Below are 27,887 nucleotides of genomic sequence, written 5' to 3'. Positions count from 1 at the left end.
GTTTTTATTGACTATTATATTTCTTTGTGATCAAGTGTACCATTTTAAAAATTACCTTAAATTTTTTTTATTACAACAGAAGAATAATACAAACTTGAAGCCATTTAAGCCAACCAAACTTGATTCTGAGGTGAGACCATTTTTTATTGAATTGTGTTGTATTTTATACTCCTTAAAAATTTTTTTAAAGGCAGTAATGACCAAAAAGTTAAAATTTAATTTATAGGAACAAGCAAAAATAGCAAAACTGGGACTTAAGCTTCGTTTACTTACATCAGATGTAAACTGTGAAATTGAAAAATGGAAGAACCAGGAGAACGAAATTGTTCGACATGGGCAGAACATGTCCAGCATGGCCTATTCCATATACTTATTTACTAGGTAAATACAATATCATTTTGATGTCATCAGTCCAACCAATATCTTCCATGTTAAGAAAAATAATTAACTGCTGATGATTAAATCTGTTAAACAAAAGTCATTATCAAGATCCAATAATTAAAATTTATCTAAATGAAAGAGAAAACTTTTAAGTGTTCTATGAATATAATCATCATTAAGTAGGAATATATTAAGACTGGTGAAGTGAATGTCATCCAGTATTCTAACTGTTATCCAATTACTCCAGTGAATATTATCCAAAATTCATTTTTCAATTGTGGTGAAATAAAGTTAGTGAATATGTGTAATTATAAGTCTTAAATTTCTAGGGTTTTATATTTCTGAAATGTAATGATTACTATATCTCCCTTGCATTTCCTTTCTGCTTACCTACTTTTTTGCAAATGCTGTTATACTAATAGCGCATTCTGGAATTTCCCTTGGGACCTAGATTAAGAAATACCTTTCTTTTCCTTCTTCGACATTTAGGAAAAATGAATTCATTTTAGTCATCTGGTACCTCTTCATGATTACTCAAAAATTATCCACAGTGGTTTTTACATCATATCTTACATATCTATAAGTTTTTATAGCACTCTAAGATGTAATTAACCTGGACCTAAAAACGAATTCATTTTTTAGAAAAAGGTATTCTATTACCATCTCTCCATTATGTTAGGTTTCAAGCCATTCTTCATATTTGTTATCTCCTTTTTACTTTCAACATCCTTCTTCTCTGTGGAGAAAACTAATATGAGTTATAGTGTTCTTTGTAGGGATTTCATTCTTTGTATTTCCAGTGCTTAGTGTACAACAGATACTTAATAAATACTTGTTGATTGATTGTTAAAGTCATACCATTATCCCTTAGGTGGTTCTTCCCAGCCTCGCCCATTGTTTTCTTCTTACTCTGGATACTACTTTTAGAAAGACTTGTCTTTAGCTTTTGTTATAAGATTTTCTGACTGGTTCTTACTATTCTTTTTGTATTTGTCTTTGGTTATGTCTTCTCGGCTCATGCATATTTTAAAAAATAATTTCATCAGAGAGCTTCATGTTCAACCATATTGGTTTCTTTAGATGTTTCTCTCTCTCTTTTTTTAAATCACATTTATTCACAATTCTGTGAACAGAATTTTGTCCTTAAGGATATTGGCCCCATCTTTGGTATTCCCTTTTAGAGTCTTTACCTGTGACGTCATCATATCTGTCTTTTCATCTTAAGGCAACTTTCTTAATTCTAATGTGCAGGTTGGACTGTGCCTAAGTTTCTTTCTTTTGTATACAAACACAATGACAAGGGCATTCGCTTCTATGATTTTTCAATTTCTACATAATCAGTGTTTCATTTTGGTCAAAATTAAGAAGCAAGAGTTTCCCCAACAGTTTCCTTTGCCTTCCAAAAAAATGAAATCAGCAGAGTAAATCTACTGCTCTGCTTTTAGAGCAAACAAAATCTTCTATCAAGACTTTTTTGCCTGTTTTAGTTTCATAATTTTTAGGAAAATCTCTTTCCTGCTCTCCATCCAGATGAATTGTTTACAGTGTATTTTCACAATTCTCTCTGCTTCAGCTGTTCAGATTTATTGGTTCTCATAATCAAGCCATGAACAAGTTGGATTGTCCATAAATTCTTGTTATGTGTTAGGCCCTAGAGATGGAAATACAAAAATGAATACTTCTACTTTTATTTGCATTTGGCTGGGGGAGATGATCAGGATATATTTAAATATATAAAAAATAAATAAATACTAGGTAATTTGAGGTGAGGGTAACATTAGTAGCTGAGAGGAATAGGAAAGGGATCAGAGCAGAGAAAGCATTTGAAACAAAGGAGCTTTGAAACAGACTAGAAATTTTATGAGGAAGAAGTGAAGAATGAGTGCATTTAGGGCATCAAGTGCAGCCTGTCCACAAGCAAAGAAGGAAGATGGACTACATTGTGTTAGGAACAAAAAAGCCAGTTTGACTAGACTTAAGAATATGTGAAGAGATATAAAATAATAAGGTTGAAAAGATTAGAGCCATATGGTAAAGGACTTTGTATTTTTATATTCATATGCCTATTTAACTTGGAATGCTGTTTCCCTTACCTGGTAGATATATTTATTTTGAAATACAAAGTTATATTTGTTCAAAGTAATATATTCCATATTGTAGTAGAGAGTCTTCCCCTCCCCACTAAGTGTCAAGTGATTCTTCTATAAAGTCTTAGTTACCTTCTTGTGTTAAAATTTCATTTGGTATCCTTGAGATATAACAATGCATAAGCATCCAATGTCATAGTAATTTTTCCCAAACCAATTTCCTGGTACATGACCTTCATCTTATAAAGTGTTTCTTTCTGTGTCATATTTGTGGGCCTTTATTTGTTTTTCAATTTTCTCTTGGCATTTTTCTTCTTCAGATTTTAATATAAAGTCCTCTTGGCTATATAACCATTATTCCTAGCCTATTCTCTCTTTCTCAGAAGACCATCATTCCACATTTGGTGCAGTAAAATTAAATTCTATTCAACACTGTCTTTATAACCATTTTTTTCCCCTCAGAGACATGACTTGGATTTCAAGGTATTAGAGATATATTAAAGAGAGTTTTTTTCTTTTGTTTGTTTTGTTTCTTTTTTCCTGTAGGTATCATTCATTCCCATATGAAACAACAGAAATGAATAGCAGTTAGTGAATTTGATGAGTCTTAAAAGGCTTTCTTTTATGCCTTTGATACTATATACCAGGAAAACACTCAATTTTTCTTAGTAGAAAAGTTGTTTACCATCATAAAGATATTTCCTCTTGGGTACAGGAACAGGATTCTTTTTATCTGATGCTGCCCCAGCATTCTCCTTGGTATATAAAATATAGAATATTTTCTATAACTCTCCAGAAAAGGAATTTCAAATTTCTTTTATATTTCCGGTAGTGTGGAACTTATTTTTTATCAGTTCCCTTCATTTTCTTCTTGGCAACCTTTTGATATTGAATTTGATTCTACCTCTCTCTCAGATCCGTAGATCAGTAGAATATACTATGACAAAATTTGGGAATAGATTAACTGTACAGATTGAACAGATAGTTCTAAATGGAATAATGTAGGAGGGGGGGGAGTGCCTTACATACAGAGCTAATGAATTGATAAACATGAGGTTATGAGCAATTGCTGAAGTTTTTTGAAGAGAGAACTCAGATTTGTACCTTAGGAAGATTATTTTGGCAGCTGTGTGCAGGATGGATTAAGAAAGGAAGATGCTGGAAGACTATTATAATAATTTTGGCAAAAGGTAAATGTACTAGTGTGGTGAGGGGCAGTTAGATGTGAGAAGAGAGATTCAACAACTGATCAGATGTAGAATGTAGGAGAGGAGAGTCAAAGATGACTGAGATTTTGATCTCTGACAAAAAATTATACTGCCATTAAGAGAAATAGGGACGTTAAAAGGAAGAATAAATTTTTGCAAATGATTACCAGCATTAAATGGTTGAAAAGAATGAAGTCAAAGAAATGATTTTTGGATTTGAGAATTATAAAATAATCTTCAAGAGATCTATATCAGTAAACAGAGGGGATAAAAAACAATTTACAGAAGACGGATTGAATGATGAGGCATTAGATGCAGTAAATATAAATTATTTCCTAGAAGCTTAATCTGAAGGAAAGACAGACACACAATGATAATTCAAGGTAATAGGAATACATATATAGTGTCAATTTTTGTTAGCTAAGTCCTGGAGGATCACACTCATACAACAGGCTAATAATATCTTGAAACTGTAGGTAGAAAATTTCCTATATCTTCATAGTTTTGCTCAGGCTTGTTTGACTACAAAATCTCACAGCTTCCAAGTTTCAGTTCCTTGTCTTTGTTAAGGCTTAGATAATGTCACTGGTGCACAAGTATTTCTTTCATGAAATTATTAGATTATTAGAGCCTGACATCACAAGTACCAGTTGGTAAAGGGGCTTTATCTGTCTTGCTTCTGTGCTTACCAGCTGGAATCTACAGATTCATATTCGCCTATTGCTCTTTAATTATCTAGCCATTCCAATGCTTCCCCAGCATTGTATATATATGAATATATATTCTTCATATACACTATGACAACCCCACCTTTTAATTTGGTCTGTTCTTTTTGAGTATTCTTCTCACAGAGTCATTTTTAGCCATGAATCTCATCCCAACAAAATAAAGTGATATCTTTGGGGCCAAATTTGTTTCTTTTGATTAGGATGTCTAATTTGCCCTTTTTGCTACCCAATGTCCATGTATTTATATATAGACATCTGAAATCATGAGTTATATTACTAGTTCTCTTTTTTAGATAATGACTTCTATGAATTACTGGTCCTCTCTTCGAAAGTTATTCTTATATTATACCCAATATTCTTTATGATATCTAAATTGGCAAATATATATAGACAGTTTTCTTCCTCCCCCATATTTTCAATTTTTTTCCCCCCTTGATCATATTTGCAAGACTGGGAAAATACATTTTTATTGGCTCTTATTAAATACACTATATTCTTGGACAAGAGCTCATCTTGTATTTTTAGATGGTTTAAAACTGAAATCCTATTTTCTCATGCTAACTTTTTAATCTGCATTTTACTTCCCAAGGGTTGCCTTTCTATTCTGAACTAGTACCTTCAACCGTCAGTGGTGCCAGAAATAACATCTGTGCCTTCAAGACCTTCAGGTTTTTTTACCCAGACACATTTTCTGGGAAAACAACAAATCTCTCTTGTTTCATCAGTGTTCCTTAGTAGGAAGTTAATAGCCACTATCACTTTTATTCTTCTCTTTCTTTCCCCCTTCTCATCAGCTCATTCCTTGAAGCACAAAAAATTGTTTCCTTCTAGCAGGATTTGGATACTTCTAATAAAAGAGTTTTATGTCTTATATTTAGATCTAAATTAAGGGCTTTTCTTTCCTTCCTTTTATGTATCATATTCTTTTTATCTAACCACAACCTAATATGAATAACAATTCTTTTTTTTTCTTTTGTTCCCATCTCAAAGCTTTTCTTTCACTCTTTAAAGGAAGATTTAACTCCATGATAATTTAAAGTGCACAGATACATTTATCCAGTTTCAACATGAAAAAAAAGAAGACCAATTTGTACTTTGTACATGTTATTTCGTATTCAAAGAAATACAAAACCTTTCATGACCTTAGTTTCCTCAAATGGAAAATTATGTGGTAGTACCAGATAACCAAAATAAGGTCCCATCTAAATCTGAAATCTATAAGCACATATATTGCAAAATTACCTGTTCTCTAAACTTCCTTGAAGCAAGAGCTTTAGCCTTATTCTTTGGCAATTTTCATGACTAATTACTTTGATAAACTGTCTGGATACTATCTACACCTGTTTAATTTGTCAGAGATTCACAAACAGGGCAACTAAACAAGTATTAAGGTAGGTTTCCTACCTTTTCTTGCTTTACAAGACTCAGATTTCTTTTGCAGTTAAGCTGCCAGGTTCTAAGAGAAAAAAAAATTGTTCTCTATGTTATGTGGATGAGATTCTTAAACAGTAGTTTAGTTAACTAAAGATTCCATGTAATTTCTTGTTCATTTATCTTCTCACTTTCTTGCTTTTCTGGATCTTTCTCACTTTTTTTTTCCTTAAGATTGTCTTAATGTATGATTGGCTTTCTACCTTTCCTTGCCCTTGACAACTAACTCTTTAGTATCAATACTCCTAAGTTCCAAGGAAAGGAGAAACTGCCCTGAATTTAAATCTGTTTAGAGTTTTCAACAGGAATTTATTTATCATGAAAGTCCTAATTACTGACAGCTCTCCTCTGCAAAGAGGAGATACTACTATTCTGGTACTATATATACTATAGTTAGTTTTTATTGCTGTAGTTGTTGTTTTAATAAAGGCATATAAGTGTTTGAAAGGCATAGGTATGACATGTAAAACTCAGATATAATTTTAGTTTATGACTAACTTTTCCTTGTAAAATGTACACTTAACTTTATGATTAATAGTATAATGGAATAATTAAACCCAAGAATTCTGTTGTTCAATTCATTAAGTTTTTAATAAATTAGAGGTAATAATGTATAAAATAGACCAATCTCCATACTGTAATTTTTCTTTTAAAAAAAAAATTAATGTTGTTTATTTCAGGGGGGAAGGGCTGTTGAAGAGTACTCAGGATTTAATTTATCAAATAGAGGTATGCTATGTTCTAGTTTATATTACTACATAATATTTTATGCTAAGAATATGTAACATCTATGTTCTCACCAATGACTTCCTGTTCTCTTGTCACTTCAGGGGATAATTTAGGATTAGCATATGGCAGCAGTCTTCTGTGAAGCATTTTTTAAGCAACATATTTGATGAAAATTCCTAGGAATAACAGAAACAAAACTTAGTGGGTTTTGCCAATTAAAACAAGATATCTTTAGTTTCTGGATTTCAAAGATGGATTAAAAATTCTTCCCAAAATTCTCCTTTCAAGTATCCACTTTAGCCAGAATTTCAGACAGTTTGGTCTCTATCACATGATATGGGCAACATTTATTCACAGTGGGGAAGTATTAATACTATAATGCTTTTTTCTCCTCCTTTTTCTGTTCCCTAGGACCAGAGCTGAACCTCAGCTATCTACCTTGCCACAGGGTCTCTTCTATTTCTATTATTCAGTGATATTTAGAATATTTAGAAAATTTTACAATGTCAGAGATGTTAACTTCCTTAGAACCAGTGGACCACTCTACTTTCCATTCCAAAACCCTTTTAATTTAAAAACAGGAATTATCTTTCAACTTGGAAATTCCCTTTAATCAAGAAGTACATAGTCATTGCTTCACATCCAAACTTCTTTGGAAAAGACGACATTCTTAGGTGGGATGAAGCAGGACAATTAATGACAATCAGAAGAATGAAAGTAAATCCCCTTTTAGACTTGATTTTTTAAATCGTCTGTATAAGAATTGTTTCAATTGAACTAAACCAAATTCTCTATTGGTTCTGAAGTTTTGGACTGGGGTACAGGCACTGTACTTCTACAAAGCATCGCCTGTCTATTCCTCATGCTAAATGATTAACTGTAGTATGCCAATTAATCAAAGGACACTTGCCAGTTGGCTTCTTGCATCTGTGACAAATATTAATCTGTCCATTTCTAATGCCAATTTTTTTTATTGTGACCTCATGACAAGAGGACTTTATCACTAAAAAGCCTTTTAAATTTCTATGCCCATATTCATGCTCCTAACACCTTGATATTAATAGCTGGGATTTTATTAGATGAGCTTCAAACATTTAGAACTCAAGTTTTTATCATGTACTTGATTTAGTAGCAGGTACAAATGATTCTTCAAGCAAACTGTAAGCTCTCAAATATTCCAGCAGGTACTAGATGAGTGAAGAACCCCCACTTTATCCAACTACAGTTGAATTTCATGTGGGCTTCTTTTAAGGAGAATTATAAAAACTTCTTCACTTCTGTTTGATACCCATTGGCAAAGTAATTGCTCAATTGCCCTACCATCTGACTTTATTGTTTGATCTGCCCTAACAGAGCTTGAGCTCTTCCTCTTTCTCTAATGCTGTTCAACATTCTGACCAAAAATCAGAGAAAAGAAATTAGTTTTCTTAGCTTTAAGAGCAAATTTGTCCTCATCTGGCCCAAATGAGCAGTTTCTCACAGTTTTGGCCTTATTTTTCATCAACTCATAATTTTAGAAATGGAGGTCCTTATTTTATAGTAGAGTGGCTTGCCCATTGACACACACCTTATTAGAGGCAAGCATAATTTTGTGAAGAACACTTTAGTCAAAAGATCTGAATTTGAGTTACAGATGACTTTTTCATATCTGTGCATTTTTGAGCAAGTATCCACTGAGTCTCAATTTCTACTTCTTCAAAATGGGCATATTATTGATTTATGTCATAGCATTATTCATATGGATTTTAGTAGCAAAGCTCAAAAAAAGACCACCTAGTCTTTTCATTCTTCCATATTGCCTTCCAGGATATCCTTCTCTTCAATTTGATCAACCCTACCTCTTTTACATAAATAAATTGCTTCACTATTTCCTCTAAACTAGTAACCCTCAAAAATCTCCAGTTCTCAGAGTTGGCTCTGGTTGTTTTTTGGTGGTGGTGGTGGTTGTTTTTGCCAAATTCTAATATTATAAATCTAACATTTCTACCAAAAATGTCCTCCTGTCATTTCAAATCCAACTTATCCAAAACTAAATTCATTAATTTTCCTCTGTTCCTCAAAAAAAGTCCCCTTCCTTGGACTTCTCTTGTTTTCTGTCATATTATCTTAAAATTTCCAGGCAATCTTGATCCATCTCTCTCCTTTTGTTCCCCATAACAGATTAATTTTCAGATCCTATTCATTCTTTCTTGTAATATCTTCTTTCCATACCTTTGTATCCCTGCTGCTATAACCCTGGTTCACCTCATGCCTAGACTATATAGCAAATTTCATTCCTTTAGTCTTTAATGTTTATTTTACCACTGCCAATTTATTTATAAATGTGGCCCTAACCCACCCTATCCCACTTTATTTCTGACTAAAATACTTCTCATTTTGAATCTCTTATTAAAGGCCAACATCATAATTATTAATTATTGGTTCTTCTACCCCAGTCATTTTGTGTTTATTTATTTGCATATGAATCCCCTAAAAGAATGCAAAAATTCCTGTTAGCTGGAGCTGTTTCCTAGCATAGTGTGTAGCACAAAATAGGCATTTAGTGCACCATAGTGATGCACCAAATTGATTGAAATTGCTTCAATCAGACCAATCTACCCACTATTTCCCAAAGACATGGCTTATTTTACACATGTCAATTTACATCTTCTCCCATCAAGAATACCTTCTCCTTTCCACCTCCTTCATGAAACTACATGACCATTCTGTCACAATTATCTTTCCCTTCTCATATCCTGAAGCATGTGCCTATCTATGCGCCTTGTCATTTAGAATCCTAAGTACAGGCAAACCCCCAGTTTACAAATAAGTTCCAAGAGCTTATTTGTAAGACAGTTTTGGAATTTAGGGTATATTTTTCAATAGAAACTATATTCTTGGGTGTAGAACATAGGATATAGATAATCATTTTGTATCTAATTCATAATATTAATATTGGCCTAAATTCTAAGGCAGGGGCCTTCAGTTACCTTCCAGATGTTTATTTTTTCATACAAGAGAATACTTTTAAACACATACTAATTGGTAGATATTCAGGCAGCATAATAAAGTGAAAAAAGCAGCAATGGGAAGATATTTATGGGGAGGGAGAATGGTGAGAACTGAGGCTGCCACAGAAGCAAGCCAGCACTGCTACATTCCCATTCTGGCCAGGGCCCATTTATCTAAATCAGGCAGTAATTAAATTTTGATGGGAACAAAAAATTTACAACTTAATTTCAATCCAATTGGTTTCCCTTGTAGTCCTGTATATCTTATCTTATGCATTTAAAAAATCATTCTTAGAAAGGATCTTTAAACATCCAGCACACAAAGCTAAGCACACTTGTTCCAAAATTGTTTTGCTTTTCACAACTTCTTATCTTTCTCTATTTTTAAACCCACAAGTTCCCTAAAAATTCCAAATTTTTCACAATAGTAAATGTTACTATGACCTATCACTATGGGGCAATGCAAAGATCCTTAATTCAAATCTCAGCCCAAATATTTACCTGCCTGTGTAACTAGGCTCATCACTTAAAGTCCCTGGCCGTAATCTCATCTATGAAATGAGAGTTGAATTAGATGATTTCTGAGGCCTTTTCTGATCCTCAATCCATGATATACCTAAGTGGGAGCAGCTAATTATATGAATTTGTCATTTTTGCCCCTTTGAACTACCCATATTGTTATACTGTATCTGTCATTGTGAGGTGAGGAGCTTTTCATAAGCTTTTTCAAGAGCAAGTATTTTACTTCCTTCTTTGTACAGCCCATACCACATTCCTCATTAAACATTTTATAGATTGATCTATCTCAAAGTGGAGATCCTGAGATTATCAATATTTCCAAGTAGTCAGTAGGATCTTTAAAAAAACAAAAATGAAAAATCCCAACAACAGAAATATCTACCAAGACTTCACCAATTGTAACATATTGTCTGATACATTAATTAGTACTAATAAATCCAAAATAGTATTGTGCTGGTCTTTGGAGATGTTTATGGATTAGAATAATTGAGACAGTCCCTTCTTGGGGGAGGTAGGAATTCAGATAAACTTGTAGAATGAGTAGATCTTGAATATTTTAAGGAATAAATAGGGGTAGCTAGGTGGTGCAGTGGATACCCAGCTGTGTGACCCTGGGAATGTTACTTAACCCCAATTGCCTCAGCCAAAAAAAAAAAAAAAAAAAAAAAAAAAGGAGAGAGAGAGAGAGAGAGAGAGAGAGAGAGAGAGAGAGAGAGAAAGAGAGAAATAAAGAGAGAAATAAAGAGTATGAGGAAAGACTCAGAGAATTGGAACAAAAAAGAAACGAGCCTGAGGTTGTGCATTTGGGGAGCAATGAAAAATAAATCTGGATAGGCATATACTGTTTTAATTAATAAGGCTGTCCTGGCAACAGCAAGTAAAATGGATTAGAATGGGCAGAAAAGAGAATCAAAAAGTCAGCCTGTTGAACTCATCTAAGTGTCAAGTGGTGAAGTAGCGATAGCAGGAATGGAGATGGGCAAAAAATATAGTCTTTGAAAGGAATTATTAGAGAGGACTGAATGACAGATTAGACCAGAGGAAGGTTAACATTAAAGCTCTTCTAAAATCCTTAATGGTCCTCTTGTCATTTGACTGTCCTGGCCTTAAGGTTTAATAAAGCTTTTGGATTGCCATTTCAAACTTCTATGTCCTAAACAACTAAAAATTAACCTATTAGCCAACAGAGAGATGGAGAGAGTTGAATTGTTAAAAGATGTTCAAATTAATCCAACAGTCTTCTCCCTTCTCTTTGCACCAGACTGCCACCTTAAGTTAAAGGCCTCATCTAGTTGGTTTTATCATAGCTATGCACCCTTCAGCACTTTACATGGAAGGGATTCTACTCATCAAAAGGACTAGCAAACTTGACATAGGAACTGTGTTTTAGAAGGTCCTAAAGGAGAAAAACTTAATTGGTTTTCATATTTTCTTTCTCCTTTAGAAATTCTTTCTCTCCTAGGGATATTGTCCGCCATTCTCAACTGAGATCACAATGACCATAGTTCATAAGATATTCCTTATTCAAAATGGAGTAGCCATTGGGCTAAATTCCTCCAAATTTAATAGTTATTTATTATTAAACAACTCTTGGCAAGTATATATTACTAAGACACAACCATCATTATTAAAGAGTTTATACCCTAGGATCACATTCAACTGAGATGATCAGGAAAGATTTATGGAGATAGTTTATGAACTATATCTTAGAGAATTGGTGAGATTTTAATAGGTTGAGATAGAAGTGAGGACATTCGAGGAGGAGGAGTCATTAACAAAGGCACAGAAATGTACTTTGTGGCAACAAGTCTATTTTAACTAGAAAATAAGGTTCATTCATTCAGGGGAGTAGGGAAAAATAAGACCAGAAAGTAAAATTATGAGGCTCCCTAAGTACTAGGATAAAGAGTTAAAGGGTTCTGAATAAACAAGTGACATCAAAACAGTCCTTTGGGGAAATTAATATGATAGCAGTGAACAGGGTAAACAAAATACAAGTAAGAGGAAAACCAGAGTAGCATAAAACAAGGGAGATTTCAGAGGGAAGGTAAATCAAAGGACCTTAGATACTCAGTCTATAGCCTCAATGACACAGACATAAAGAAAAATGATGAAAAGCCCACAAAGTACTATGGTTTTTTTTGGTTATTTTACAGTGTCCAAACTATCCTTAAATTATCTTGTCATACATATTTAATATGTATAGGACTGCTTGCCATCTGGGGAAGGGGATGGAGGGAGGAAGGGAAGGGAAAAATCGGAACAGAAGTGAGTGCAAGGGATAATGTTGTAAAAAATTACCCTGGTATAGATTCTGTCAATAAAAAGTTATTTTAAAAAAATTATCTTGTCATAATCCAGAGCTATAATCAACATATTTTACCATCTGGCAGGGATTATCCTGACCTACATTTAGGAGTTACTCAATTTAATAAGTGAGACCCAATTTAACAAGTGAGTTTGTTTTCTCTGAACAAGTTATGTATTACCTTTGACAGAAAGTAGAGCTTTTCTTCTTCTCCATGGTCACTAAATCCTCAGTCTTCCCTGTCCTTATCCTTCAGTTGGTAACAGGAACTGACATCCACATGGAGCCCTTAGATAGTCATTTCAGTGAAGCAGGGGAAAGCGATCCTCCCTGCAAATATTTCTTTTGAAGAACTCAACGGTAAAGATCACTTTCAAATTCTACACATTGAGAAAGAAAAAACATAATGTACCAGCAACTATGAATATTTCTTCTTGCTAACTTAGGATTTCCTACAACCTACAACTATTGGTCAAAGTTCATCCTTATTCTGGGTAGGCCAAGTCTAACTCAGGCAAATTAAGTGTTCAACTAGGGTTTGGAAGGAAACATGGAGGACCTTATGACATTTAATAAACAATTTTGTTAATAATAAAATGATCCAGTGAGAATACAGTATTGAGATGGGATGCAAATACCCTCTGCAATCACACTATCACAGAAGCAGTCTTCAAAAAATGTGTTGACAATAGGGGTTCTGATAGGAATAAGACTTTTTAAATTGGGCCTTTTCTGATTCAGGTAATCAGGAAACCTCATCAACCACATGAAACCCATTTCCCTGAGCCAATTATGTTAAGAACCATTTCCCTGTTTTTTAAAGATGACACTAACTTAACCCAAGTGAAACAAATGTTGCTCCTACCAGAGCAACACATTAATTTCATATTAGTCCAAATACAAGTGTATATAGAATTTTATACTCTAAGTCATATGTTGTAAATGAAGCTGAGTCTGATCTTCATATAGTTCAGGTAGCTCTTTCATGCCTATGCATTGTTCATCCTTTTTATAATTTGCCACAGGAATGTGGAAGGGCAATACATACCTCTCCATTATGACAAATAATCTCAGATTATATGCCCCCTTCTTACAGATCAATAATGTTGGGTGGGAGGGTTATAAATAAATAGGACAATATAGAGGCTTACCTTACCATTAAGGTTATGTCTGAAAATATCAGGCAAAACAATGTTACTGGAAACCAGTTAAGCATCATTGCTATCCATATTTTTTGTGTTGATCAGTTAAATGGACATTATTTATTCCAGAATTTTGTGACATTATGGTAAGATTTAGTTACACCACATAATGTTTAATGATGTTTTTTGTGAAATATATGCCTGTATTGCTGTAGATTTTGAATATGAAATTGATAACCCACATTTTGTTCATAAGTTGTTAGAAAAATAATAGTCTAATTTATAATAAAATTCACCTTTCTTTGCTGCTTATTATCTATCTTAATGGTAAAGATATTAGAATCCAATCACTTGCAACTTTTAAGCTTACTTGAGACGATAAAAATTAAATATTATAACATATTTACTATAAAATATCATTAAATACATTTTTAAGATCTAAAATAAACCCTTTTTCTCCCTTTTATCAGGTTTTTGCTACAGAGGGCTTAAAACTTGCTTCAGTTCTGCAAGGTTTCTCAAAACAGGTAATACATGTTTGCTGAAGAGTAAAGTAATTTATAGCTCATTTTTTAAAAGGATATAGCATTAGGTATAAAAACTGAAGCCATTATTTTGGGGGTTATTATAATTTCCTAATTTGCATTTCAGCTGAAAGATGATGACAAGCTTTTACTTTTACTGGAAATAAACAAGCTGATTCCTCTGTGCCAGCAGCTCCAACTGACAGCTAAGGCCCCTATTCAGAATAAAATATTTACAAAGGTAAAAGGGATGCATTATTCAGCTATAAAAATAAAATGCTTGATTCTTCTGCTTGTATTAGTACAAAGTTCATTCTTTGTGTTATTAAATGGGAGGCCAATTCCTGTCTCTTTGGGGACGTTCAGCTGCCAAAATAATTTTTCTCTTAATTATAATTAATGACAAAAAGCTACAGCAGATTGACTCTAATTAATAAGTAATTTCTCTAATTTAACCAAAAATGACTGCCGGTTTACAAATTATCCTCATAATGTCATTTACCCAACCAAAGCTAGGAGCAAGACCCTGAAGAGATTTCAAAAGAGAAGTCTCTTAATAGCCCAATGAGGAGAGAGCTTTGCTCTCATGGAAGAACTGTTTCATTCATATAGGCAATGGAGCTGCCCCATGGCTCTTCTGAATCCAGAATTTTGTAACAAAGTGCTTAGGATATTCAAATTATTTATCTAGTCAAATACCTTCATCCCATTTCCTTTACCTGCCTTAGATGTTTCTTGATTTCCTTAACGTAAAAGAGTCTAATGAATCTGGAGTTTAAATTGACAGTCTTTCTGTAATATAGGTTGACAAATGTATTCTAAAAACAAGATTTGTCCTGACGACATTGACCCAGCTTCTCCCAGTCTGCTATAAATTGATGCATAAGGTGAGTAAGTTCTTCCCTAAGTCTTTTATCTTTGTACACAGAGAAAGAATATACAGTCAGCTCTGGTGTAAAGTGAGTTTCCCTAAAAATCACCATGCTATGCAAAAAAAAAAAAAAAAAAAAAAAGACATGAAAACCACAGGACATTTAAGAAAAATGGGATAAAGCAAACAATATCCCAAAACCTCATCAGTGACACATTAAAAATAGAAAAACAACTGTTGTATACATTTTAAAAGGTCAAAAACATAAGTACTAAAATAGTGAAAGCATCTGTGACCTTAGGCTACTCTGCAGCCTGCACTGAGTTCACATAGGGTTCAGGACTACCAAAGTTGCCATTTGTGGTTGAGAGGATGACCTCATTGTATCATCACTCCAGGACCTGGAGCTCTGGCTATGGAGGACGCAGGGAACAGGAATAGGATGTGATTCTGGTGCTGCATTTACAACAGATTACCAAATGTGGTACTTTACCTTAAAAAAGATCTGAAAGTTTGCCTGTGTAAATAAATGAGTGCAGGAAGGGCTGTAACTTGTGAGCTGTTGTGAGTTGTAGTTTTTGAGTTCTTACCATTTCTCAAAGTTGAAACTACACATAAGCAAACTTGCAGACTGGGTTGTGTTCAAAATTTCCCCTAATTTATCAATTGCACTGATCACAAATTTAAGTTTTCAAAAGAAGTGTTTTGGCATAACTGATTGTACCCCCCCAAATGTCTCATTTAACTTTTTAAAATTACTTTTACAGTGCAAATCAGAAAATGATTGTATAAATTCTCTTCAACCCTGGATGGAAAGCAGATGGCAAACAGTTACAACTAAAGACAATATGGATGAAAAAACTGTAGAAGCTTTTGGGGTCAGATCTCTGGAACATAACATAGCAAACCTGACATTTTTAGAAAGCAAATAATCTGGATTCTTTCCTTAATTAAGCGTTTTTCTTCTTCCTATTAAGATTTCATATTGTTAAATTCATTGTGACAATTCTTAGCATTTAATAAATGCCATGGTAGTTTTCAAAACTTTTAAACTGCAGTGTGATTTTATAATGGGCATGTGTATAATACTTATTTAAAAACCAGAACCATTTATCCAGAATGTCTTAATGAATCTTCGAATCCAAAGAAACAGCTATGAAAATGTTCTTGAGAACCTCTAACATATGTTGGTTATGTTCTGCTTACATGTTTGCAGTTTTTAGTACCATAGTAAATGTTTTTGAAGCAGTTTCATTTCCAAAAAATTTCTCATTGCTTTGTAGTATCTTAAATCTCTACAAATCCTTTATTTTGGAATATGTCTATCTGATTATTAAATCAATGTTTACGGGTATCATTTAATGGAATAAATGTGTTTCAACTGAATTTGTTGTTAAGCGAAATGTTTTCCTATAGCCCGAGTTCCTCATTTTACAGCTGGAGATACATTTCCATCGAGAAAATCCATTAATAAAATTAAATTAATGCATTTGGCTACTAATAGGAAAAGATATGGGAGTCAGATCTGTGATCTTGTGGATTATAGAGAGTTGGCTTCAAAGTCTCAGCTACAACAAATACAGGCTTTTTATAACTCTGGTCAACTCACTTGGACTTTCAGGGCCCTTAGCAACTTTTAATCCTCTGAGCTGCAGGACAGTTGCCAGATATGCACTTGTAAAGAGAGTTTCTTCAACCAACAGCAGGAGTCAAGACCCCCAAAAAAAGAATAATCATCAAACATTACATATTGGATACCATTTTATACTTTCATAATGCATTAATAAATTAGTAATTTCATATCACTAAAACTTATTTGCTATCAACTTTAGTGTGAATTGAATCTCAGTGTCTCAGCTCTAGGCCAAGATGAAGGAGAACATCCCAGAAACAAGGGAACAACAATAAGCTTTAATGAAGATCAGATGACAAGGGAAACAGCATGATGAGAGTTGGCCTTAGAGGCAGAATGACCTGGCTTCAAGTCCTGCCTTTGACAAGATAATTTTACCCTAGGTATTTCCCTAATCTCAGAATACTCCAACAGCTTCTTGGGCCCTTTACTTTACTTTCTTTACTAAAGAACATGTGGCTATCTGCAATGGAAAAGGGAGATTCTCACCAAGAGCTTCCCACATTGATAAAATAATAGGTCTAGTCAAAAAAATAAGTAAATAAAGATAAAACAATTTAATTTCTATCTCCTTTCATTCCCAATCTTTGCTCTTCCAGATCAGGCAGTCAAGAAGTATCCTTGAGCAAAATATCTTCCCTGTCTAAAAGTTCTAGTGAAACTGGTGAAGGAAGCAGCCTGAAGGGTGTCTTTTTGTTTGTTTCACCAAAGTGAACCAAAAATAAAAACAGTATTTGGGAAACCGTGTTTGCAGCTTCCAAAATGTTTCATGTTGTGTTTGAACAAGTAAAAAGAACTAGAGAGAAACTGAGCATTCTTGGACAGAGCTGATCTAAGAGGAAGGGGAAAATGACACAAGCAGAATAAATCAAGATGGATTGACCAAAGATCATCGTACTGAAGTGGCCAGGTACTGAAGCAGAGCCATCCCACAGTATGGAGAGGATTTTTCTACCACTACTTTATTATTCAGTCATATGCTCTTCTATATTACTTAGTCCTTTAACATGTGTAGATTTTGAGGAGGAAGGGGGAGAGTTATTTCATTGTCTTCATGATGTTTCTGGTCTGTTATTAACTCTTTTCACCACGATTTCTTCATATTCTTTTTGTGTCAATAATCCCTCAGTAATGCTCTTGCTTTCTTCAAATTTGGGTAGCACAACAGCAATATATCCCTCAGTGGATGGCTAGAAAACAAATCCAAAATCTGACATAGCCAAAATGACAAAAATCCAACAAAAAGGTCTGAATAAGATTTTTTTTTTACCTTTTCCTGCAAAATGGATGGTTTATCTAGGATATTTTCATTTACTTCCATTAACCGTCCTCTCACACAGCTGTTAAAAAAAAGTTTGTTTGTTTTTTTTAAATCATTTCAAGAGAAAACTGCTCCCACCCAAGTTCTGTTTCAAAAGCAACTGACCTTGACACAGTATATTCTTCTCCATCTGAACAGGATATTCTACAAAGAGGTGCAAGCTCTGTTAGAAATTGTGCTCCCTGCATATAAAAGAAATAAAAAATTTCATTTATATTTTAATATTTCTTTAACATATAAGCAGTTCTTATATTAACTAAGAATTACTACAAAATATATTAGATTATATAAATGTTAACTATTCATATTATAAAATATATAAATATTATTTATTTGTGACTAGTTACATTCCTGAAAATTTTTTATGAAAATAAGTGAAAATCATTCAATTTAATAAACCTTTATTGATCTTATTCTATGTGCAAGACACTATAGTAGGCACCAGAAACACAAAGATGAAATTTTAAAGAATCTCTATACTCAAAAGAGTTGATACACAATTGTAGCGTAGGAAAGCCATTTTGAATCTGGCCTCTGCTAATTATGTGAACATTGGCAAGTTAGCTTAAATCTCTGTAAGCTTCGGTTTTGTTATCTGTCAAATGAAGGGAGTTAGATTAGGTGACTTCAAAGATTCCTTTTAGATAACATATAATTTTATGCTATGTTGACTACTAACACAAGTTAGGAATTCAATTCAATCAGAGAAAGGACATAACAATATCATTTTAAAAAATCTAAAGAGCAAGAAGCTATAGTGTTTTAAGACATCATGGAGGAAGTAACAGTTGAAGCTGGCCTTGAAAAAATGGATTTCTAAAGAAAAGACCAGAAGAAGAGACAACCCACTACATAGAAGTGGGGAAAATCAGGATAAGAATCAAGAAATGGTGAATGATCCTGTTTAGCTGGAGTGTACTATGTATGAAAGAGTCCCTGGGAAATAAGGTTGGAGACAAAGGAATAATCTTAGACTCCTTGACAAGGAGTTTCTACTTGAGATAAAAGAAAAATACTCAAGGTCTTTAAGCTGGGAACAAAAGTTAAATCTTATTTTCATTTCAAAAAAATGTCTAAACAGGGACAGCTAGGTGACACAATGGATAGAGCATCAGCCCTGAAGTCAGGAGGACCTGAGTTCAAATGTGACCTCAGATACTTAACACCCCCTGACTATGTGACCCTGGACAAGTCATTTAATCCCAACTGCCTTGCAAAAAAAAAAAAGAAAGAAAGAAAGAAAAAGAAAAAATGTCATAAATAAAGGGTTAAATTTATGACCAAGGGCATGATACTCACTTTTAAATGACCAAACTCAGCACACTTAATCATCTATTTTTTTCATCTTTTTGTCCTAGCACTTAGCATAGTACTTTCTAAGAAATACTTAATATTAGCTGAACTGAACTGTAATACTACAGTCTATTTTCTAAGATAACTTTCTAAAGTGTACAAAAATCAAAGCTGCTGTGTGATATTGAAATTTACATGTTGGGTTTTATACCACTATACAATTTTTAAAATTTTGCTTCCTAATTTCAGTTTTTTCCTTACTAAAACAAATCAGAAATAAAGAATATAACATCCACTAAATTTAGAAGGGTTTCCTCAACAGATTTTTTTTTTTTTGCTTAGGCAGTTGGGGTTAAGTGACTTGCCCAGAATCACATAGCTAGGGAGTATTAAGTATCTGAAACCAGATTTGAACTCAGGTCCTCCTGACTTAAGGGCTAATGCTCTATCTACTACACCACCTACTGCTCCCTCAAGAGACTTTTCAGACTTTAGGAAAAACATAATAGTCACATAGACCTTTTGAGAAATACATCCATGTATGTGTGCTTGTCATCCTTAAAAAAAATTTTGTTTAATTAAAAGCATTAAAAATTGTTTTAAAATGAACACTGAAATATCACATGAAACATAACTAATATATTAAGATACTTCAATGTACCATGAAGCAATCCTTTGTGTTTTAATATCCTTCATTTCTTTATGGGAATTTTTCACCAGGGATATGAAAGTTAAGGTAGTTGTAAAACAGTAAAGTGGCTGAGGTATGGATACTTGAATATATAAAATATAGTTGGAAATAAAAGATACTAGATTCACAGGTGGTTGGACTGGTAGGTGAATAGTAGAGAGATGAAGATGGGTAATTTGCTTCTCATTGTGCCTCACCTAAGTTCACAAATATGTCAAAATAAAAGTTTGATAAATACTTTCAAAATGTAGTAAGAAAAACTTGGAAACAAAGAAATCTACTTCAGTCAGGTTATAAAATGCTCCCAAAGTAAAGGCTGCCTAAATCTTGCAAAAAATTGGTTTTCATGGTACAAGAGGTCTTATAAGTTTGAGATTTAAGCTTCTTAAATAAGAAAAGCAATGATAACAATCTGCCTATTCCAGCAAGACTTGAAGACATTGGTTAGCACTTTTTAAGTCATAACACCCTCTCCATTGTGTAGCACTAAAAGCATTCAACCCTCTAATCATAAAAGATGATATGGGGAAAAAAAGGAACACTAAGACTAGCCATGACTAGGGATGTGCTCTCCAATCCCAATACCCCATACTCCACCCCATTTGCTTCCAAGTCAAAAGCCATTCCACTTACTTATTAATTACAAGGCATCAATTTTTTGTGTTTTTACCTTTACCAAAAAAAAAAAAAAAAATTGTGCTAGATACGGACAATACTCTCAAGAATTTGACACTAGTACAATTGTTTTTATATTACTATTAATGGTAAAGATGTAAACAGATAAAAAGAATGAAAATCCATACCCGTTTAAACTTCCCAGAAACCTTGTTCTGAAGTCTGCTACAGTTGGCACTGATTTGGTAGTTGATACTTTTAATTGTTTTTCCATTTTGAAGAAGTGGATGAGATTCTGCCAATGTGATTACACAAATTCTATAAAAAACAAAACATTCATTTAAAAAAAAAAATCTCACCCATGACCTACTATCTCAGGTACAATTTCACTGAGTTAACATTGTACTAAACACTTGGTCCAGAAATGATCATTTTTATTACCCTGTGGCTATTTCTGGGTGTAGAAAAAGAAGGAAGAATTAAAATGCTTCATATAAGATTGAAAACTGATGGTCTTAAGACAATGCAAAAATATCAGAAAACAGATTCAATCTCAATAGCTAATAGAATGGGACCAGAGATGACAGGGTTATTACTAAGAGATGGAAGGGAAAAAACAGAATAACAGTTGCTATATATAAGTAATTTTAAGCTTTACAAATTCCCTTACAGTTATCTTCTCTGTTCCTAATAAAACTAGGATAGATATATCTGCTTACGACAAATGAGAATCATACACACACATAAACACACACTCAGATATACATATACGAGTTACTCATCTAGAATGACTTTTATTAGTTTTTGTAACAGATCTCTATATAAGATATTCCCATCTGAAAGGGACTAACTACTTGAAGGTAACCTGATGAACTACTTTTCTCTTCTAAACCTGAAATCCTATTTCCAATATCATCATTCAATTGCAACTGCTCTTTCCTGAGTTCTCATTGAGATTTTAATTGCTAAATTTAGTGGCCTTTTCTCAATTCTGATACCTCTTGACCTCTTTAACATTTGACACTGTCAGTAATTTCAACCAAGCTTTCAGGGTTATACATTTCAGGGTTAAACTGGTCTATATTATATAAAACTTGTTTTTCTTTTTAAGTATATAATTTTGCTTTCAAACCTATCTTTTTTCCCTGATCCTCTTTTCCTTTCTATCTTTATTTGAGGGGAAAAAAATAGCTCAAGGGCTCCCTCCTCCCCATCCTCTTTCCTTGCATTTCTATCCCTCAACCCTCCAAATTGAGGAAGTAAAGAGTGAAACCCTTGTATAATAGTCAAACACAACAAATTTCAGTATTAGCTTGTCTAAAAATGTATAAAACCTGAGTAACAAGTATCTTCATCAACTATCTTCTAAAATCATAGTCATTGACTGGACTTCTCAAGTTTTTCCAAAGAATTCTGCAGCAGTTCATAAAAGTCTTCCCAGGTTCTCTGAAACAATCCTCTTAATTTCTTAAGAGGATTTAATGTCTTAAAGCACAATAATATTACATTATACTTATATGCAGTAATTTGTTTAGCCATTCTACAGTAGATGAGCACCCCCTTAGTTTCTAGTTCTTTGATTCTATAAAAAGAGTTGCTATATGAGGTGATTCAGGCCACTTCCAATGATTTTATGATGAAGAGAATCATCTGCACCCATAGAGAACAATGGGATCACAATACAGAATTTTCACTTTTGTTTGTTGTTGTTGGGCATAGTTCCAAACTAATTCATAGTTTTATGAAAAGAACATTTATATGCCTATTTCCTCATAGCTTCTTCAAAAATTGTCACTTTTTTGTAATCTTTGCCAATTTCATGGAGTAAGGCAGAACCACAGAGATAATTTAAATTTGCAGGTCTCTAATTATTTGGGATTTAGAATATTTTTTTCCAATTTTGTTGATAACTTGAATTTCTTCCTTTGAAAATTATCTGTTTATAGCCTTTGATGTAAACTTGGCTACTGGGACATGATTCTTAGCTATATAAATTTCAATCAATCCTTTTATACATGATATAAATATCTTGATATGATCTTTTTATCAGAGAAACCTGCTGCAAAGATTTTTCCCTCATTATGTTACACTTCTGATTTTAACTAAATTGGGTAAATATCTGCTCACTACCAAAGAAAAAAATATTTGATACTGTAGATGAACTTTTCCCTCCTGGACACTTTCCTTTTTGAGTTTTCCTGTTTCTTTCCTGTTTCTCCTCCACTGAGTCCACTCTTTAGTCCATCTTACTGACTCATTGTCTGGGTTATACCCACTAAATCTGGGTGTAGCCCAAAGATCAATCCTCCATCCTTTTCTGTGTGATTTCCCATGGGTTCAATTATCATTTTAATTGAGGAGATTCCCAGATCTATAGAGCTAGCTTCAGTTTTTCTCCTGAGCTCCAGTTCCACATGACTATTGGACATTTCAAATGACTGATCTACAAGTATTTCAAACTTAACATGTCTATAACATAATTTTTTTATCTTTCTCTTTAAACTCACTTCTCTGCCAAATTTCCCTAAAACTACTAAGAATACCATTATCCTTTCAGTCACCCAGGTTCAAAAACTCAGTATTACCCTCAATTTCTCATTTTCACTTCTCCTACCCTTATCCAATAAGTTGCTAAATTCTTATCTCTCTTTATTTACTTTTATGTCCCATTCTGTCTATTCACACAGCCTCTACTTGAAGTTTTTATCACTTCTCCCTTAAAACTACTAAAAGAGCCTATTAACTGGTCTTGATGTTTCGAGTCTCTACATCCTCCTCTACATCCATCCTCCCACAACTGTTATAATGATTTTCTTATATCTTTGTGCCTTGACAATGACTGTCCCCCATCCCTCCTTACCTTCTTTTAGAATCTATTTTTCTTTAAGACTCAACTCAACCACCACTTTCTACATAAGTTTTTTCTGATTCTTCCATATACCAGTGCAGTTCTTTACCAAACTGTACACTTATATTATGTGTATATCTCCTACATTAAGAAGTATGTTCTTCTATCCCCAAAGAGCTATAAAACTGTACATAGCCTTTGATCTAACAATGTCTCTACTGGGTCTGTAAAGAAATCTATAAAAGAAGAAAAAGGGCCCACATGTGCAGAAATGTTTGTAGCAGCCCTTTTTGTAGTGGCAAGGAAACGGAAACCGAATGGAGCTGATCAGTTGAGGAATGAATAAGTTAAGGTATATGAATGTAATGGAATATTATTCTATAAGAAATGATGAGCAGGCTACTTTTAGAAAAGTCTGGAAAGACATATGAATTGATGCTAAGTGGAGTGAGCAGAAGCAATAGAACATAGTACATAGCAACAAGATTATGTGATGATTAATTGTGATGGGCTTGGCTCTTTTCAACAATGACGTGATTCGAGGTGATTCCAATAGTCTTGTGATAGAAAGTGACATCCACATCTAGAGAGAAAACAATGGAGACTGAATGTGGATCAAAGTATAGTATTTTAACTTTTTTTTTTGGTGGTGTTAGTTTACTTGTTTTATTTTTTTTATCATATTTTTTATTTTTCTTTTGATCAGACTTCTAGCATAGCATGACAAGTATGAAAATATGTTTAGATGAATTGCACAACTTCAACCTATATTGGATTGCTTGAAGTTGTGGGGAGGGAAGTGAGAGGAAAGAGAAAAATTTAGAACATAAGGGTTTGCATAGCTAAATGCTGAAAACTATCTTTGCATGTATTTGGAAAAATAAAATACTATTTAAAAAAAGAAGGGTGGGAAGAACTTGGGGAGACTAATGGAAAACTAAATAATTTGGGAATTTTCAAGTTGGACATGTCATAGAAGTGATAATCATCCAAGAGAGAAGATCAAAGTGTAATTAAAGAATGGCTTTATTAATCTATTCAACATATTTAAGCACACACAAAAAAGTAAGTTCTTTGAGGTAGCTTCTGGTTTATCTATTCTTACTTAGCACAATCCTTGGCAAAAAGTGTAATAAATACTTGCTGATTAAGTGAATTTTGGATGAACTAATTTTTACCTTTCCCAAGAAAGTAAATTTTGTAAACCCAAAATGAATTGCTTGAAAGCTTTTATAACAATTTAGGGATTTAAGGAGCAACTATTTCTTTAAAACCTTCAAGCTGGATGAGGTATTATTAATGAATGACGCTACATGTAGATAAAATTATCACAATCATATCAAGACTCCCAATTTTTAACTACATAATCTGTATGTCACTTGATCTTTCTCAGCTATAAAATGGAAATTCTATAATTACATTATTTGCCTCTTAAAGTTTTTTGAGAAAAACAGTAAATCTTAAAAGAACATACAAATGCAAGTTACATAATTTTTTCAAATAACATAATTTTTTTCAATAATTAAAATAATTTAAACTCACTTGCCTGTTAGAATGTTGCAATATACAATGATCTTCACACGGCTTTCCCTTCACATCTGAGAAATGCAGAAGAATAAGAATATCACAGTTGCTAAATTAATACTTGCTATAATATTAAGTCTACTTAAAGAAAAGATTTATCATATCATTTCAGTGATTATTTTGACAGGCCATCTAAGAACACAGAAAACAGAACGGACAGGTTTTACCATCCAATTAAATTTCCTATACTGCATAGTTTCTTATAAAGTACTAAACTCCCATAACACAACAATAAAAAATAAAACTTAAATATTAAAAACTAAATATTTCTTCTTCTTTTTCTTTTTTTTGCTGAGGCATTTGGGGTTAAGTGACTTGCCCAGCGTCACACAGCTAGGCAGGGTTAAGCGTCTAAAGCCATATTTGCACTCGGGTCCTCCTAACTTCAGAGCTGGTGCTCTATTCACTGCACCACCTAGCTGCCCCAAACTAAATATTTCTAAAAGAGCATTTGAAGGGCTCAGGGAGGAAGCATCCTTCCATTCTCCCCACAATGTGGCTGACTGCCCCTTCTGTCAGAAGAGGACTGCCCCTAACTATTAGCAGTTCTGGACTAGAGGAGAATCCAGGATGACAGTTCTCTTATCTAGGTGGAAGCCTGACAACAGTAACTTCATGTTGACACATGAGACCTACTGAAGACCTTAGCTTTAAAAGGCATAGGTCTCCCATTGTATTCAGGGCCATCTTCAGTTGTCTTGATCTATATCTGGCCCCTGGACCCAGATGGCTCCAGAGAGGAAAGTGAGCAGGTGATCTTGCACGGCCCTCTCTTTATATACAATTCAATGCATGTCATGGCATCTCCTCCTTCCTTCCAGAATAAAGGACACGTGACATCCTATAGGAGAGTATCTCCGGCTCGATAACACCATCTTTCCACCACCAACGGAAAAGCAGAGACTGAATGAAAAGCCCGCAGCTTCCAGCAACCCCAAGCTTACCTGGCCGCAAAACCGGGCAAGAAAAAGCAAATACCAGCCGCTGGGCCCGACTCAGTCAGGGGCTTCCCGGTGACATTTGCCATTTATAACTTTAATAAATAAGGAAATCCCTCTTGGTGCCTGTCTTTGACTCAACGTCCCGCGTGTGGGATACTAGTTTCTCCTCCGGAGAGGGACTCGGCCCTGACCTTTCTCGGTATCCAGAGCACTGCGCTGGGCACACAGTACACGCTTCATACATGCTTGCTGCCTGGCACGATCGGCGTTCCGCGGCTCTCTGCCCTGGGCTTCCTCTGTCCCAGGGCCGGAGCAACCGCTGCCACACCAGCCCTACCGCCTTCCACCTACCGGCTTTGTACCAGCGGGTGAAGTATCGGTCCACCAGCGACGGGGCTGCAGAAGAAATGCCTCCGACCTCGGCTGCCATAGCGAGCAGATGCAAAGATCCCCGATCCAGGAGGCCGCGACTCCTCCGAGAAATCACCGCACACTTCCGCCTTCCCCCGCCGAGCGCGGGCCGGCGCGCGCACCCAGCCTCCTGTGCACGCTAGCGCCCCGTTCTGGCTGCCGAAGGCGGGCGCAGCTGTATCGCCCCGAGATAGCTTCCAATTAATGCGCGATACTTCTTCACTCAGCTATTCTCCAAGCGTTGTCTCAATAGTTATTGAGGTGAGGAGGGAGATCGAGGGGTTGCAATGAAAAAAAGTCCAGAGAACATGACCCGCTCCTTTAAAGGTGAAATTCCCCGTCACTCCTGCTATTATACTATGTTATATAGCATAATATACTATATTATATGAGCTATACACATAGTTTCAGGGTTTCCCATCTCCCTTTTTAAAATAATCTATCTTCTTCAGTGCCTTCTAGGATAAAATAATTGCTTCTCACCCTTACATTTAAGGGACTAACAATATAGCTTCTGCCAGACGTAATTCAAACAACTACTCCCCTCCACAAATGCTTACCCTCCAGCCAAACGATAGCTGTTCCCAGAACTCAACACACAATCTCCTCAACCCATACCTAGAACTAATTGTCTCATCTCTGCCTCCCAAGTGGCCCCTCTTCCTCGAAGCCTCAGTTTTTAAGTCACTTGCCTGGGATCCTACTACTAATAAATCCCTAGGATGAATTCAAACCTTCTGACTCTACATTGAATTCTCTGTGCCCATTAAAAAACATTAAACAAAATTCTAGCAATAGAATCACTGAATCAAAAGATATGATTAGTTTTCCACCTAATGAATGACATCAATATGAGTTTCAATGCAACTTTAAAATATTTAATAAAATAAAATTTGCCTTTCAACAGAGAGAAAGCAATCATACATTTCTATAATAGCAAAAGTACTAGGAGACGTACTTAGAAAGATGACATCTCTCAGATTCCAAAATATATTTCTTTACAAACACGTAAAAACCTTTATGAAGGTATAAAATATGGCTTACTTTTCCAAAAGAAATAAAGGTTAAGCTGCCAAACTCTACTGTAAAAGAGGGAGGATAGAGTCTATTTTTCTTCTTATACAGAAGATATATCATCTCTGCTAAGGGCTCAAGCAAAACACTGTCCAGAGAATATGTACAAAGTGAAATCACTGGGAGCTGCCTTTTTATGCATGTGCCATAATCACATGTGTATCTCTCATGTCTATGTCCTTTCATGGATGTACCCAAACATATCCAATATGTATGCTCCTTCCATTTATGTTCTCAAGGTGTTTCTACCCTTCCCATTGACAATAGGTATATTCTTGGAAAAGTGAGAGTAGAAGTTAACTCACAGGATACTTTGAACTTGGTTTAGCTTTTCTGGGGAGTGACCTAAATGGAGTGAAAGGATACTTCCAACTGCCACACTTATGTGGACACTTATGTAACAGTTTATCAGTTTTCAAATTGCTTCTTCCCATGCAATATTGATTTGTACAGCCTAAAATATATTTCAGTTAAGGAAAAAACTTCATTTCACAATAAAGACAAAATGAGTGAAATATAAATGACTCTGGAAGAGGGAACAAACTGATATGATTACAC

At 34.4% G+C, this 27,887-nt stretch overlaps 2 protein-coding genes across 8 annotated transcripts in view; one reads left to right on the top strand and one right to left on the bottom strand.

Moving 5' to 3' along the window:
* Positions 1 to 16,304, top strand: part of CTNNAL1 (catenin alpha like 1) — a 96,327-nt gene extending 80,023 nt beyond the window's left edge. For 6 of the 7 annotated variants that reach the window (XM_051966923.1, XM_051966945.1, XM_051966908.1 and 3 more), the window contains 7 exons: positions 80 to 130; positions 227 to 381; positions 6,516 to 6,564; positions 13,994 to 14,050; positions 14,175 to 14,288; positions 14,851 to 14,934; positions 15,686 to 16,304. In XM_051966923.1, the coding sequence (XP_051822883.1) occupies positions 80 to 130; positions 227 to 381; positions 6,516 to 6,564; positions 13,994 to 14,050; positions 14,175 to 14,288; positions 14,851 to 14,934; positions 15,686 to 15,850 (675 nt within the window). In that variant the 3' untranslated portion in view covers positions 15,851 to 16,304. The remainder of the gene's footprint in view (positions 1 to 79; positions 131 to 226; positions 382 to 6,515; positions 6,565 to 13,993; positions 14,051 to 14,174; positions 14,289 to 14,850; positions 14,935 to 15,685) is intronic. The other variant, XM_051966930.1, reaches the window with a different exon arrangement.
* A 505-nt stretch (positions 16,305 to 16,809) lies between these two features.
* Positions 16,810 to 26,368, bottom strand: ABITRAM (actin binding transcription modulator). The gene is made up of 6 exons (XM_051966956.1): positions 26,196 to 26,368; positions 24,866 to 24,917; positions 20,660 to 20,789; positions 17,978 to 18,054; positions 17,822 to 17,891; positions 16,810 to 17,741 (listed from the first exon to the last, which is right to left on the bottom strand). Exons 1-6 carry the CDS (start codon positions 26,272 to 26,274, stop codon positions 17,604 to 17,606), a joined length of 546 nt encoding a protein of 181 aa, XP_051822916.1. The 5' UTR covers positions 26,275 to 26,368; the 3' UTR covers positions 16,810 to 17,603.
* Positions 26,369 to 27,887: the final 1,519 nt, after the last annotated feature.

This window comes from Antechinus flavipes, chromosome 1 (genome assembly GCF_016432865.1).
Source record: "Antechinus flavipes isolate AdamAnt ecotype Samford, QLD, Australia chromosome 1, AdamAnt_v2, whole genome shotgun sequence".
NCBI classification, from domain to species: domain Eukaryota; kingdom Metazoa; phylum Chordata; class Mammalia; order Dasyuromorphia; family Dasyuridae; genus Antechinus; species Antechinus flavipes.
This window is presented reverse-complemented; position numbering and strand designations above follow the sequence as displayed.

Bases quoted from the DNA above. Each gene is read 5' to 3' on its own strand.
- ABITRAM (XM_051966956.1), bottom strand. From the start codon at position 26,274: ATGGCAGCCGAGGTCGGAGGCATTTCTTCTGCAGCCCCGTCGCTGGTG. The intron at 24,918-26,195 runs GTAGGTGGAAGG...TGCATTTCTCAG, and splicing joins CACCCGCTGGTACAAAGCCG to ATGTGAAGGGAAAGCCGTGT. The intron at 18,055-20,659 runs GTATGGATTTTC...TTTTATATGCAG, and splicing joins TTTCTGGGAAGTTTAAACGG to GGAGCACAATTTCTAACAGA.